The following is a 15,233-nucleotide window of genomic DNA, read 5'->3' on the forward strand; positions in this document are numbered from 1 at the left end:
ACTAGTGGTTAGATTTTATCTTCCAAAATACATGATCACCTTTTCTCATTTACTAAGGTTTTTTTTAAAAAATTTGTTGATAGTTATTGCTTGGAATTATTTTTGATCAAAAAAGTTGGCTCTGTGTTTGGTAGAACTTGCATACATAAGAATATCCACAATTGAGCAATATGGTATCTTTGCCATCTTGGCTTTCTTAGCATTTGACTTAGGAGAATCATCTTTGCTAAGTTTCATATATGCGTGCCAAGCACAATGCTTTGTTGCTTGCCTCTAGTGCTACAACATACTCATCATTTGTAGTGGAAGAGGACATACAATTTTGAAGACATGATTCCCAAGAAATAGCCAGATGTAGACTTCACGTTGTCTACATTCCCTACATAATCTTTATCTATGTATCCAACCATGGATGCATCACCATTCCCAAAGTGTAAGCACTAGCTTGTTGTACCTTTGGCTTCACCACACATCCATTAGCTCTATGCAATGTTCAAACCACTCCATAGCTAAGCTCCTTGTAAGAGCATTCGAGGGGTTGTCATTTGTTGGACCTTGACAAGCTTGATCTGCTTATTTGTCAGCACAACCCATATAAATTGATACCTCACGTCTATGTGCTTTGTTTTAAGGAATGAAACACGTGATTCTTTGCCAAAACAAAAGCACTCTGACTATCACAATACAACACTAGATTCTGCTAACCCTTCTCAAAATCTCCCACTGACAATGCCAACAAGCACAATGCTTTGCTACTGGCCTCTAATGCTACAACATAATCAGCCTTTACAGTGAAAGAGTATGTACAATTTTGAAGACATAATTCCCAAGAAATAGCCCCTCCAACAAGTATGAAATATAGCCAAATGTAGACTTTATGTTGTCTACATTCTTTGCATAATCTACATCCACGTATACAACCATGGATGCATCACTATTTCCAAAGTGTAAACACTTGCTCATCGTACCTTTCAAGTACTTTGAGGATTTGTTCCACTGCATTCCAATGTTTCTTGCCACATTTAGCCATGTAACTGCTCACCACTTTCACTGCAAGTGTAATTTCTGTACCATAGTATACACAAGTCTGCCCATTGTTGAGGAATATGGAATCTTAGCCATATCAATGTTCATAGCATCAAACTTAGGAGAATCATTGTTGCTAAGTTTGAAATATGCTAGCATGGGGGTACTCGATGCCTTCCTCCCTTGCATATTCAAATGCTACCATACCTTGTGAATGCACGACTTTTGAAAAATATTAAGAATACCCTTTGACCTATCATGCTTGATATGCATGCCAAGAAAATTCTCCAAATCACAAGACGATTCATCGGAGTCAATCAACATAAAATAATCTAGACCTAGCTAAAACCGCTCATGTGGATTTGAGGCCCATGGAGAGCATTTCAATCTGGAGTGTTGCTAGTGTGGAAGGCTCCTCACTAGACTTATGAGTTTTGACCAAACTTGAGGCAACATCTTTGAATGTGACTCTCTTGTACTCTACTTCTTTGATAGGCTTCTTATGCATCTTAGACTCATTGAATATGAAATCCAAACTTCTAGTGACCTTAAAAGCTTCTGAGTGCCAAAGGAGATAGCCCATCTCTCCATGTGCACCATAGCCAATGAAGATACATTTGTGTAACTTTGGTTCAAACTTCGAGCTAATCTCTTTTGGCACATGTGTGTATGCCTCACAACCAAAGACATGTAAATGATCATAGTAATAGATTTAAAAAATCCCATTTTTAATTGGACAATCAAATCACACTATTGCAATGGACTTTTGCATACACAAGGTTGAAGCCTCACTATGATGCCAATATTTTGATAATATACCCAAAAACGGTAAACAAATTGCACACAAGACAATTATTGTTGAATGAAAAATTATATTTGAATTCCAAAATGTGCCAAAGGTAGGCATATCGATTACAAAGGGACCTTTGTTCAAAAATGTAAGAGTAATAAAGCTATAATAGCAATAGCATAGTTCCATCCATACCTCAATCATCTTGGACCTTCATTTTGTCTTCCATACTCTTTTAATCTATAAACATTCAACATAAAGTGAAGCAACGAACATAAAATTTGATGGACAAAAAGATCTGGTGAAAACATCCTCACTTTGTGACCTTGGAGACGAAATTGGGCTTTTTGAGGTCCTCAAAAGCCCATAATGGCTAAATGTACTTGCACGTTCTTGAGAGTTCAATGCTTGTTCACTTGGATAGCTTCCAAAGCATCCTTCGACATCCTCACTATAATGTCAAATCTTGCAATAGCTCCCTCAACACACCATAAGAGAATTCACACTCCAAGCTTGCACATCCAACGACCATCGTAAAATCGTCCGTACAAGGAGGTGTATAATTTTAAACCGCACATCCCAATACTTGATGCTCCAATCCTACAATGGTACCTATCTCCATTGTGCATGCCCTCCACAAAAACCTAGTTCTCTTTTAAAATCCTTCCCAAATTCTCATACTGCTCATCTTTGCATATAAACATAGTAGTTTTCTCCACAAATGCAAACTCTTTGAAGACATGCACAAAACAATGAACAAACAAACATCAACTCAAGCCCATAGACCTAAACGCTTTAGTATATTTCAAGGAATTTTCGACATCTGATACCATCCTTTGCTTGAAAGCCTACTATTGAGTATAAATCTAGACGTGGCCACTCCATAGTTAATAAATAAGATACCTTGATCGGTTCAATTTTCCCATAACCTTGCATAGTAGGTAGGAACAATATAGGAGTGTGAATAGAAAAAAAATCTACTTTGTCCAATTTGGTTGGACAAAGGTGTGCGAAAATTGTTGCTTCAATATCCATGTGTATAGCTTTGAATGCGTCATAGAGGCTATGAAGCGGCTGTTCCTCCACCAATGTAGATGAAAATATGACTAACAAAGCAAGCAAACACATCATTTTGTAGAAAAAATAACTTCCAATGTGGATTCTCAAACCAAGTACTCACAATGTGGTGGGAATCGACGAGGTTGTTGCAATTGCATGCTTGACATTGAAAAAACATGTTGCACAATGGCTACGGTCCCCTTGTCCTTACGATTAAAGAGCTTTCCTTTCCAATGATCATCCAAGCTTACACGGTTTCGAACATTGTGAGGGTCAATAGCAGATGGATGCATGCATATCCAAGCATTTTTTTGTGAACTCTTGTGGCAGCCACTCACCGTCTACGTGTCTTGTGTTGTGGCATGCGAGTCCAGTGACCTCATCCTTTGGCCGCCTTTGCAGAGTAGAGACTGCCATGTGTGAGTAAAGGAAAATAGGAGGAGGAGGAAGACCTAGTTTGATGCTACAATGTAGGTGGGAGAAGGGGAATGAGCCTGCGTGATGTTCCAATGGGTGGTGGGAGAGGGAGAGAAGAGGAAGGAGCTTAGCTGGTGTTGCAATGGAGAGGAGAGAGTTGGAGTAGAGGGTGAGTGTAATGGTTGCAACAAAGGAGGGCTTGGAAAATGAGTTCTAGAGAGACAAATTTCCTTTTTAGGTATGGGATAGGTATGGAAGGCGTTGGAGAGTAGAAAATGATGTTTTTTTTTTTGGTTTTTGGGTGCACATTTTTTACTTTTGGAGGTCAAAAAATGTTTTTTGACCATGAAATAGGTTTTGCAGGAGCTTTTAAGGAGAGACAATTTTAATTTTGATTTTTTTTAAACTTCTATATATATATTTAAAATCGGACCATGAAATAGGTTTTGCAGGAGCTTTTAAGGAGAGACAATTTTAATTTTGATTTTTTTTTAACTTCTATATATATATTTGATTTTTTTTAAACTTATATATATATATTTTAAGAAGAGAAACTTGGAGGTTCCAAGTGGTCCATCCCTCGCCCCCCCCCCCCCCCCGCCCGCCCCTTCTCACTGGTCAAGAGGCCATTAAGAAGTGTAAGATTACTTTGTCTCCCTACTATTTTGAGGGCACCTTAATTCCAAAGGTCCCCTAGAGGATTCATATTTTTCCTAATGGGATGAAAAGCCATTTTCTGATGGTTGCATGAAAAAGAAGCAGTAGCAAGGCATGAGTTTTTGGAGCCAAAAATTGTTGTTTTGTTCATAGCCTTCTTATACTCCTTCAAAACGTCATAACTTAGGAGTCTTTTTCAAGGTTTTGGCACAAACTGGACATACTTGTGTATATAAATTTATTGAATTTTGAATGATTTGCTACAACAGCCTGTCAAGAGATGAACTTCTATATTTGATTTTTTTTTGTTGTATTTTGTTTGATGATTATGAGTTTGTTCTAAGTGTTATATTTCACAAGGGAAATTGTTGATAAGTTCTATGCGACTATATCTCTCAATCATTCCTTATTATTTTAATCTCTCGCTTACAAATTTATTAGTTTATTCAAACCTATGATTCAGATTGAAGTTGTGTAGGGGGGTGATTGGGCTTTGTGCTTTCGTTGATTCAAGGGCATGAGGGTGCTGTGAACCATTGAGCTATTGAGAGGCATAATAGCATATGGTTTGGTTTGTGTTTTCCCTTTTCTATCATACTAGTACACCACCCGCTGCATACGTTGGCAGAGTGTGTGTGCACAAAGTGTCTTATAGATGGATGATGGGTTGGATCTCCTTCTATTGACCTAGGATCTTGATGTGTAATTTACTTCTCTTGGTATGGGTTTACTTGGGACGACTGCTCTCTTATCCCATAAGAGTGCTACGCAAAGTCTTTGCAGCTTTAAAAGAAAGAGTTTAAGGCATCTTTGGTCCTTATACTCCATAACATGACTTAGGAGTTGTTCTTGAAGAGGCAATGGTACCTTCCTCGTATATCATTTTAGTACACTATGCATATACATATACATATGTAACGCATCGCAGTCTCAAGCTCATAGCCACAAAGCGTAGATACCATGTCTTGTGATAAAATAATTGCCCATCTACCTGTCTATTATCAAGAAGTGTGAATCTATCCAAGGGCACCTACTATGTCATGAGAGAGATGTGCATCAATATGTTGTATTTGAATGATAAACCTATCCTTCCGTATGTAGAGAAATTGACTTTGGTAAATTATTTCATACCAAGGGAAGAGTCAGTCCGATCATTTTCTCTCGACTATCTCAATCCTCAGGATTGCTTCACAATATGAGCCAATACTTCCCCTCAACAGAGATAGATAGATAGATTGAATTATCGTGCACGGAGGTCAGATATGGACCCATGGGACCAAAAATAGACATTACAACGGTTTCATCTAGGTAGAAGATGGCCGATACATATCAGTTAAGGAGTGAGGGTCCATTGGAAGGGTAAAAAGAAAGAGGGAAAATGAGTAAACAAAACATAACCTAAAGGGGGTCAGCTGGGAGAGCCAATTTGGGATTTCGAAACTCCTGTATGATGGCTCTACCACCTCTGTAGACTGCCCATTCACCTTGTTTGCGGGCTTCGTGTACCTTCTTAAGCTCGCTTGCTTCAGCCTTGAGTTGGTTTGTGGTCAATTCTTCGGCGATCCAAGGAGTTTTTCCCTTGAGGAGGCGAGATTGGTGTAGTAGATTCATGCGTTCTTCTTTGTTCTTGAAGGTCAGGACACAATGTTCAGGTGGCATACATCTATGTGTGTCGTTTATCCAAACAATGGTTTCTGACTTGACGTTGACAGGTTGAAGAATGTCATTAAGTTTGTCGATTGCTCCCTCAAGAGTGTCCTCACTAGTGCACCATGGTGAGGGAAGTCCTTTAATCCTCACCTTCAAGCCTAGGGATTCTTGTAGTCGGCATTCTTGTAAAGCTGCTTGTATCTTGGTATCGATCTTCTTGTGTGTCACTTCATGGACTTCTTGCTGAACTGCTTTGACCGTCTCAGTGAACGAGGCTTTAACTTCGTTAGCTTTTGCAAGTAGAGCTTGGCTCTCTACTTCCTTCTCCTCTTCTAGCTTACACAAGCGTTGTTTGAGCTTCTCATTCTCTCCCATGAGATCTTGGATTTGAGCCTTGAGGGCCGTAATCCGTGCTTCTTGGCAAGTGACGGGGTCTTTTCTTGGTGCTGCAACCACCGCGAGGGAGCTTTTGCGCGAGATTGGAGTGCCAAAGGAAGACATCGAGGCTTCGTTTAACACCTTTATAGAGCTTAATGGGTTTGAATTAACCTGCAGAGGCTTGTTAATGAGTTTTCAGGCCTTCAAAGGTGTGAAAGACTACCTGTTCAAGCTGTCAAATCTTCAAAAGTTTGGGTAAAATAATAGGCTGCGAGGATTTAACTTACGTCGGCAACGCGAAGTCAGTGAGGTCGAGGTCTGCACGCGTAGTTTGCATTCAGGTCGGGACGTCGACAACAGGGAGTCAGTGAGGTCAAAAATTTCATGTAGGTAACCCACAACAGTGGGAGCTATGTAGTCGGGGTCTGAATGCCTGCATGCAGGTAACCCAAGGCACTGGGAGCAGCAGGCGTTCTGAAGTCGATATATATATATATATATATATATATATATATATATATATATATATATATATATATATATATATATATATATATATAGAGAGAGAGAGAGAGAGAGAGAGAGAGAGAGAGAGAGAGAGAGAGAGAGAGAGAGAGAGAGAGAGAGAGAGAGAGAGAGAGAGAGAGAGAGAGACTATCATGCATGGGGTACCCCACAACATCTTCCATGCATGCGGTGATCACAGAGAGAAACTCCAAGGTCTAATTTGTCAGCACTAATTCAACCTACCATCATCAAGTAATGAATTGCATACACTGCCAACCTTCAACTTTTTCGACCCAATGCCACTATAATAAAAGCTTCACTAATTCACCTTTGATGCCTCACACCGGCACAGACACAGCTCTACTTAAGTGTGTCCCATAGGCAACTCCACCTCATGGATGCATCCCCCTTTGGTGGTCGAGAGAGAGAGAGAGAGGGGGGGGGGAGGGGGGGGGGGGGGCGCTACTCATAGCAGCCAATCACATATATTTCCCTACTTATAACATGCTCTCTGCCATCTTGAATGACCTGTATCAACACACTGTCTTATTTTAGTAAAATTTATGCTAAACTCCCCTACTACATACCTACAACACGCATGCACTCCCACATTAACGATGTGGATCATTTACCTACTTAAGGTTTGTGCTCCCACCTCACGTCAGAGAACTTCATTCATTGCACATCCACGTATTAAGCAAGATCACCACCTAGGATGACTACCATCTTTTTTTAATGTTGAATGTTTGACTTGGCATACATGATTACTCTTTTGTTGATTGAAAATCAATGATCTATATTTTATTGTCCTTTGTTACTAATTGTCAATCCAGAATTTATACTTCAATGATGTGTTAAATTTGATTATGTGTGTGTGTGCACGCACGCGCGCATGTGTGTCTTTGCCCTTGCAATCGTTGAGACAAAGAAGAAAGAGAGAAATTTATTGACGTCTTCTAGAGGCTGAATTCACAATATGAGACAAAATGGTGTACATGTGTGTATTCTTTGGGTATCCAGCAAAAAGCACAAAATGTGTTGGAAATACAAGTGCTACAAAAATAAGTTAGGCTGTGTGTATGTAATGAGGGATGAGGGTGATCAAGTCATGGACGGTAATGAACTATATGCATAGAGGAGTGCAACAATGATATGCGAAGGGCAAGCTAGCTCCATCCGGTACCAACTGAGGTTTAATATGGCATGCAAAAGTAGGTAGGGAGTGGAGTCCTCATAGCATGGTAGTAGGGTCTGTGAAGGCTGGCTCTATCTCCCTCTATCTGGTAAGCCAATGTATAGTTGAATCTCCCTAATGGCCCTATGATTTACTCTCTGAGAATGGTATCTTGATTCTCTCCTACAATAGTGTGACCACTCTTTGAGTTTGCGGGTAAATTTAAGAAGCTCCCAGAAACAAGTTGTGAGCTATTGCTATTGCCCTCCATTGATGTGTCTAGGTGAATGGAGGAAAGTCTTTCTATGTCTCTAATTCTCTAGTATTGTCTCTAGTCTCTCAACTCCAATAGCACTGATGTATGATGTCACATCAATAATGTATGTTGTCATAGTTAGACATCTACATACATAGTGCTCCCCATCCTCCATCCCACCTTGGTCTTTCATTTGAAAGATGAGACCCTAAGCTATCCTCTAGCACTCTGTAGCACATATGTATCTATGGTACTAGTGGCTACGAATGAAGCCATCCTCTAGAAAAGTCATGTAATGCTCTCTATACTATAGCATTTTTTATGGAAGAGGCTATTTAGGAGTAATACATCTCTTGGATGTTTCATTGCCATGTGTGTGTGTGTGTGTGTGTGTGTGTGTGTGTGAGAGAGAGAGAGAGAGAGAGAGAGAGAGAGAGAGAGAGAGAGAGAGAGAGACCACCAACATTATATCAAACCAATGTGAGGAATCACCCTATTTCAAAGTCAAACTTAAATGTTTTCATATGCAATAGCTGGTGACTTCTTCATCTTGTCCATGGATTTGAAGTACTTTGCTTGTTACACTAGCTTTGAATATGAATTCCACACCCTACATCCCCCCGGCAAGAGAAAATTTCTAGAGAGATATATTAATGGTCTTGAAAGCTAATGTTGTGTATGAAACTCATCCCCTGGTGCTTTGCTATGTAAAAATTTCCAAATCAATCACACCGATAAACTCATTAGTTTCAGGCATCATCCTCCCCTCCTCCTCGTGCAACGAACCTTGTAAAATGTGGATCATTCATATTACATTTAGCCCAAAGTGCACTAAGTTAGACTCCAATGCAATTGATTAAGCAAACAAAACGCACTATTAGCTTCATTGACGTTAAATAGAAGCATCGTGAAACCTTAATCAGCATTTTCTAACGCTCAAAACTTATGAATATAGAAAACGATGTTAAAAATTCTCTTTGACAACTTTCTAGTTCTTTGATTTTGGTCTCATGCTCTAACAAGCATAAGAGATGTTAAGTCATTTAGAATGGCATGCCTTCTATAACTTGAGAGAGAGAGAGAGAGAGAGAGAGAGAGAGAGAGCGAGAGAGAGAAGAGACGTAGAATAAATAAGTGCAAAGGTTAACGATTAGTATTGGTTTCCTCGAGTTCAAGATTGAGCATTAAAGAGACCAACAATGATTTAGAGGATCAATTCCACCTGCAATGTCAATGCTTGCCACAACATTCTTCAAACCTTTCTTTAAATCCTTTAAGAAGTATCCTACTAGCATTTCATTTGTGGAGCCCTACAATCTATCAACCAAGATTCTAAATTTTTAAGCATAATCTTCCACTAACATATTCCCCTGCTTGATGTCCCTAATTTTCTTCAAATTTGTTGGAGTCTTCTCTTTTTTGAATCTTTGTAAAAATGGTACTCTCAGTGTAGCATAGGTTGCAAAATGTGCAATACCACATTGGCTAAACAAACACATGGCTTGTCCTTCCACTTGCTTCTCACTTGGTCTCAAATTGAGCTACATGACAATCAACATCTTCTTTAGACCTTCCTCTGAACTTTGTTGCCTTGACCTTAGGGTTGGGAGGTTGTTGAGCCATTGGGGTAGGCTGAGGTACTCTCCTAAGTGTTTGCCTGGTAGGTACCTGTAGTGGGTCAAAGAGGAGTCTTCTTCTTGCAATTCTTGTTGTCAAGAGTAAAGCTCCCACAATTTGCCTCACATGCCTTCTCTCTGTTGATCTTGAACTCCCCTCTCCCTGGTTCACAGGTTGCACTTCAGGACAGGTTCTTCGATAGCCTTGTCTATGGCTTGTTCATAATTAAAAGGATCAATATTGCCTGCCTAGGCTTGAACCCTAGTGTAACAAACTTTGGAAACTTTTAGTGGACGCTTTGATATTCATCATCTTTCAACAGACAACCAACATAGCCAACATCGTTGACACAACAAACTTAGTAGGCACAAAAAGAACAACAGACATGACAAGATCACCAAATGTGTTGGGGCTTTAACAAATGTTGGTGATCATGTCGTGTCTAGTAATGGTGTTTAGTGTGAGTCTTAGGATCACCAAATGTGTTGGGGCTTTAACACATTTGGTGATCCTGTCTTGTCTTTCATTTGTTGATCACCTAAGAAATGTTAAAGGCTTTAACTAGTTTGCCTTGATTGCTTCATTATGTATATGGTAAAAAGTAAAAAAGTGATAGGGGTATGGATTTTGCTGCAAGACATAGCGTGTGATGATGGCTCCATAACATCTCTCCTCGAAGCTTTCATCAGAAACTCTATGACCTTGCATCACAAATGAAATTTTGCATTAAAAGATGTATGAAGGTGAAAATTTGCACATTTAATAAAGACAAAGAAAGATGCATTTCCTGCATTGCAATCTTGTGTCAAAAAAAAACAAAACCATGTCTATATGGTGCGGAGTTGGTACTGTTGTCCACACTTATAATAATACCGTAGAGAACCTAGTGTTGAGGGGAACTTATGCTTCTCTAGTGTTGGGGGGACTTTTATTGTAAAAATATTACAGTTGCACAAGGAAGAACTCATTACCACTGATTTATAAAGACATGTATCATTCTATGTTGCCATATCTTGTGCACGTGGACCATGGGGAGCAATAAGATGGCAGAGAGCGAAAAGAAAGAGGACAGCCAGGAGGGTAATAGCCAGCATGGAGCACCAAGGATCGATGTCTGCTTACTTCACAAAAGAAGATCGACATGCACAGTGTAAAGCTTTTTCTGGCGTTACGGTCGATGGGCAGAGATTCAATGTCTGCTTACTTTAATGAAGCAATCAACATGCACAGTGTAAAGCTTTTTTTGGCGTAATTCTGTGGATGCTCCTTTTTTTTTTGCCACTAGCTATGTGCCAAGTGGCATAGCTCTTTAGCCAACATTCCCTGAAACGGTATTACACAATCAAGGTAAAGAATTGTATTTCTAAGGGTGTGTGTAACAAAGAGAAAGGGGGAGAAGAAGGGGGGGTTGCTTGCTTGTGAAGAAATGATAGCAATAGCAAAGAGAATGGAAAATCTCAAGATTTTGCATTAACGAACAAACAATGATTTTTGACTTAAAACCACCATTGCCTTCTCTCCAAAGCATAAAAAACCAACCAAACACCAAGGTTTTTGCCACTAGCATGCCAAAAAAGTGCATCTGAAATTTCAAACTCTTTGGATCTACTTGTAGTTAGTCAATAGAAAAACAAATATGTAGACCTATAGGTCCACAAAATCAAAAACACTAGTTCTGCAAGATTCTTCTTTTTGGGCTGAATCACCAGCTAACAAAGATGGAGGAGGGCCTGAGGCTCCTTGACTAGATGCATCAGAAGCGCACACCAACGTTGATTGACAACCCTCAACATCATGCTCTTCTGGAATATGTTTCTCTTTCTCGTCCATGACATCGTCATTGCTAATTTTGGTACCATCATCTGAACTTAATATTGCCTCCTTGAGGGGAGGTTTATCTACATCAGGAATAACTTTCTCCTTGTCCTCCACGACATCATCATTGCTCGACCGAATACCACTACCCGAACCTGTAGGAGGTTTATCTGCATTGCATAAATTTTCCGAGTGTCAAGATTTCCAAATCAAGGCAATATGTGACGTGCAATAAGAGAGAACATACCTTGACAGCTAATTGGCAGCAATACTTGTGGGAGACCTTTTTTTGCTTTAATCTGTTTCAGAAGATAGACCAGGTTTAAATCATTTGAATTCAGCATTCATGAGAAACAAAAAGCATAGGAAGCCTTTGGATAACCTTAGCTTGGTCTTCACAACACCGGACGGCTTCAGCTATGCTGCATGTGTGTCCATGCACCAGAGAGTAAGCCCACAACAGAAGCTTCCGTGGCACACTCAAATCCACGCCAGCGAGGGATGTACTGGCTGGCACTGCAGTGGCCATCATTTCATCAGACAAGGATCCAGGCTGTACAAGAAATAAATTAATCCCTGCAGGAAAGGGACCCGTGCAATCACGGTAAAACAGAAACGCTTGTTTCAGTAAGCAGAATGCTCTCTCTGTATTCTCGGAAGTTGCTTGTTGAATACGAACTCCTGCCATGCATGATAGGTGCCTGAATTGCTCTGTTGTCTTGATATCTTCAAAAGGAACAGAGAAATCGGACATGTTGCTGAACAATTCATCAATTCTGAGCTCAACCACCAGCTGCTCCTGAGAGAGCTTCCCATCACTTCTCAGCTCTGCTACTATGCTTTGAGATTGCAGTGGGGTTATTGCAGACAAAGAAGCGCAGAGACATCGACACCATGCTATGGCTGCATGTTTACAAACCCGAGCACAAACCTCTTTGACCAGCTTTGGAGTCTTGAATCGCTTCTTTATTTTCTCATTGACAACCTCTAAAATGTCCACTTTGTTCTCGACCTCCAAATTGTGAAGATAGCGATGAATATAGCTGCAAATACCGAGCAAGTTGAATTCCAAATTAATATTTGAAATAATTCGGCACAAAAAAAGCTCCTCCCAATCGATGCCAAATTGGTCACCCTAGCACTTATCTATGCAGCTCCACTGTGAGCATCAAAATTATTGGGCTCATCATGGAGCCAACTAGACCCCCATATCAGCAGCCAAGCATCACTGCCCCACAACATAGTGAGAGCAGAGTCTCATCCCACAACATTGTCTAGAAGAGTATGGCTATGATAGTAGACTAGTATGATATGGATGGCCCACATACTCTATCTCACAGTGTGACCAGAATAGAGACCTGAAACATGAGCTACGAGGCATGGAGAACAATCCAAAGGTGATAATCACACTACAAGCTAGAAAATGTGAATGTATCTTAAGTGCTATGCAGAGATTTGACTAAAAAATCTTACAGGTTACTTACATACCTGTGAATGGTATTCTCAGAGAGGGCAGCTGCTGGGTTTATTCCAGCTTCTGCTAAGCTTATAGCCACAATATCTGACAAAGATCCACCATGCTCCATGAAAAGATTGAAAAACCTTTCCAAGAGGTTTTTTACGGAAAGATTAGGAACTATTCCAACCATATCAAATTGGAAGATTGCAGCTCCAAGTGTGTGTATATATTTTCCTAGTGCCACATGAACCATATCTGCCAGGCACAAAGAAAACTGCAGAGCAAGCCTCACACGAAATCAGATTTTCTCAAGATAAGGGCTACTTTTAAAATATTGAAATGTAAGTTTTAATTTTTCATATACGATTTTTTACAAACACTCAGCTTGAAACCAGTAACTCTGACCTTCTTGTCGCCACGCAAGGAACAGTAAGCTCTTTCAAGAGTGCATACATCAAAAGTCTCCTCACAGAGACGAAGATAGAAGAGCAAATATTTTCTAAGACATGTTATGAATTTTCTTGAACTCTCCGGCATTGTGATCTCATAGCTACGTCTCGCACCAGTAGACGCCGGCATTTTGCGCCTTGCATAAAGAAAAAAAATCCAACCTCAAAAATTCGATCACATCTCAGAATAGAAGTGCATTAATACTCAATGAGCTACTAAAATCATGTGCCTTTCCACTTTTCTCTAGAAAACAATGCCTTATGTATAGCAGTTCTGATGTCGTCTCTGCTAATCATGCTTGTAAGTTGTAGTATAGTGTGCATGTATCATTTCTTAAAGGCAATCACGTGAAAACTGTAGCTGAGAATGTAAGTACAGTGGCCAACCATCCTACCATTGCTCCCTCTCGCTGCTCACACTTTCCTAGCATACATCCCATAGCAAAGCCACATGCGCATCTTGCAAAAACTATGAAACAAATAAAAAAGTTCCACAATATTCCAAATAACTACGTCATTTGCAGCATGTCAAACCAATCACAATACCATGCCAGGCTTAACCTGTTTGACATGCTGCAAATAACTACGTCATTTGCAGCATGTCAAACCAATCACAATACCATACCAGGCTTAACCTGTTAAATCATGAAAATAATATTAACCAATGTGCAAAATTCGCAGTCATAAATTGCACTAGAACTCCTTGTCCTGTAATAAACCCCCAGAACTGTTGGCACACACTTTTGCAGGCATGTGGAAACAGCATGCATCACGGAGCAGTAGACAACCACAACAGCATCGTTTGCTATCCATGAGTGGATAAATTAGCCAACTGTCTTACAATGCAAACATGTTTGTAACTGTGGAGAGACCAATGATCACTAATAAAACCAAAAGCCCTCTCAATCCTGCCCTCTGCTCCCTGAACTTCTTGTGATTATAAAAAATGTTAAATTCATGCAAATCTCTCTGAACATTCTTAGCTGACCTGTTTTTCTTTGTAGTTCCATCAATCTCCCACATATTTATGATAAAAAGGGACCTGTTTGATCTGAAGCAGAAGCCCAGCTCTTCTTTAGCTCTCTCTATATCATTTTCCTTACCCCGAGCATATAAGCATTGAGCCAAACGATATCTTGCTTTATGAAAATGCTTCAATTCACCCTCTGTGCAGACTTCCAGTGCTTTTATGCCATCTTCAAGGAGGGTATTCCACACAGAGTTGGCAACTTTCTCGGCAGGCAGTTCAGGCATTATTTGCAAAGAAGCTTGGCTCCCATCTTTTGCCAAGTCCACCGATGCCTCAATCGCAAGAATCAAACCATCAACCTTCTCTTGAGTACCTGTATCATAGCTATATTTTGCTATAATCTGCAAAGATATCCATGAAAATACTCATTTTACAGCTTAGTTCAAAAACTACAAGAGTAAGATGACCAATTTCTTTAAGAACCTTCATAGTTTCCAGATCAGTTGCTCCTTTATTGCAAAGCCATTTAAGACGGGATGCATGAAGGCGATACAGAGAATCAACAGCTGAAGGATTTGATTGCACTGCCTCTTGATAATATTGTAGCACCACCTCACAAGGCTCACCAAGTTTTTCACAAAGCTTGCCCAAGTAAAAGAAATACAACCATTCGGACCTGCTATCCAGAACTCTCTCTCTCTCTCTCTCTCTCTCTCTCTCTAGGTCATTTTGGCCTTTTGAAGACGTTAATATATCATTTCATTGGTCTCATAGGTTGTTTTGGCCTTTACTATATTATTTCCTTTCATCTCTCTCTCTCTCTCTCTCTCTCTCTCTCTCTCTCTCTCTCTCTCTTTCTTTTTGTAAATCTGCTTTGATTAATTTACAAGTGGGAAACCTCAAAGCGAGGAAAACCCACAAAAAGAAAGGGATACAAAAAACAGAGCACTATGAGGCTCCGAAAGATAGAAACAGTCAAAGTAAATCCTGTAGGTATCATGAGTGATGT

General features: G+C 39.9%; 1 protein-coding gene across 3 annotated transcripts in view; it reads right to left on the reverse strand.

The window, feature by feature from the left end:
• Positions 1–11,127: 11,127 nt before the first annotated feature.
• Positions 11,128–15,233, reverse strand: part of LOC147457463 (Tetratricopeptide repeat (TPR)-like superfamily protein) — a 132,398-nt gene continuing 128,292 nt past the window's right edge. For all 3 annotated transcript variants that reach the window (XM_086512344.1, XM_086512345.1, XM_086512346.1), the window contains 7 exons: positions 14,708–14,900; positions 14,243–14,625; positions 13,211–13,391; positions 12,835–13,079; positions 11,729–12,389; positions 11,594–11,645; positions 11,128–11,516 (listed from right to left, as the gene is read on the reverse strand). In XM_086512344.1, the coding sequence (XP_086368470.1) occupies positions 11,176–11,516; positions 11,594–11,645; positions 11,729–12,389; positions 12,835–13,079; positions 13,211–13,391; positions 14,243–14,625; positions 14,708–14,900 (2,056 nt within the window). In that variant the 3' untranslated portion in view covers positions 11,128–11,175. The remainder of the gene's footprint in view (positions 11,517–11,593; positions 11,646–11,728; positions 12,390–12,834; positions 13,080–13,210; positions 13,392–14,242; positions 14,626–14,707; positions 14,901–15,233) is intronic.

This window comes from Adiantum capillus-veneris, chromosome 5 (assembly GCF_014529385.1).
Source record: "Adiantum capillus-veneris isolate H3 chromosome 5, ASM1452938v2, whole genome shotgun sequence".
Classification (NCBI taxonomy): domain Eukaryota; kingdom Viridiplantae; phylum Streptophyta; class Polypodiopsida; order Polypodiales; family Pteridaceae; genus Adiantum; species Adiantum capillus-veneris.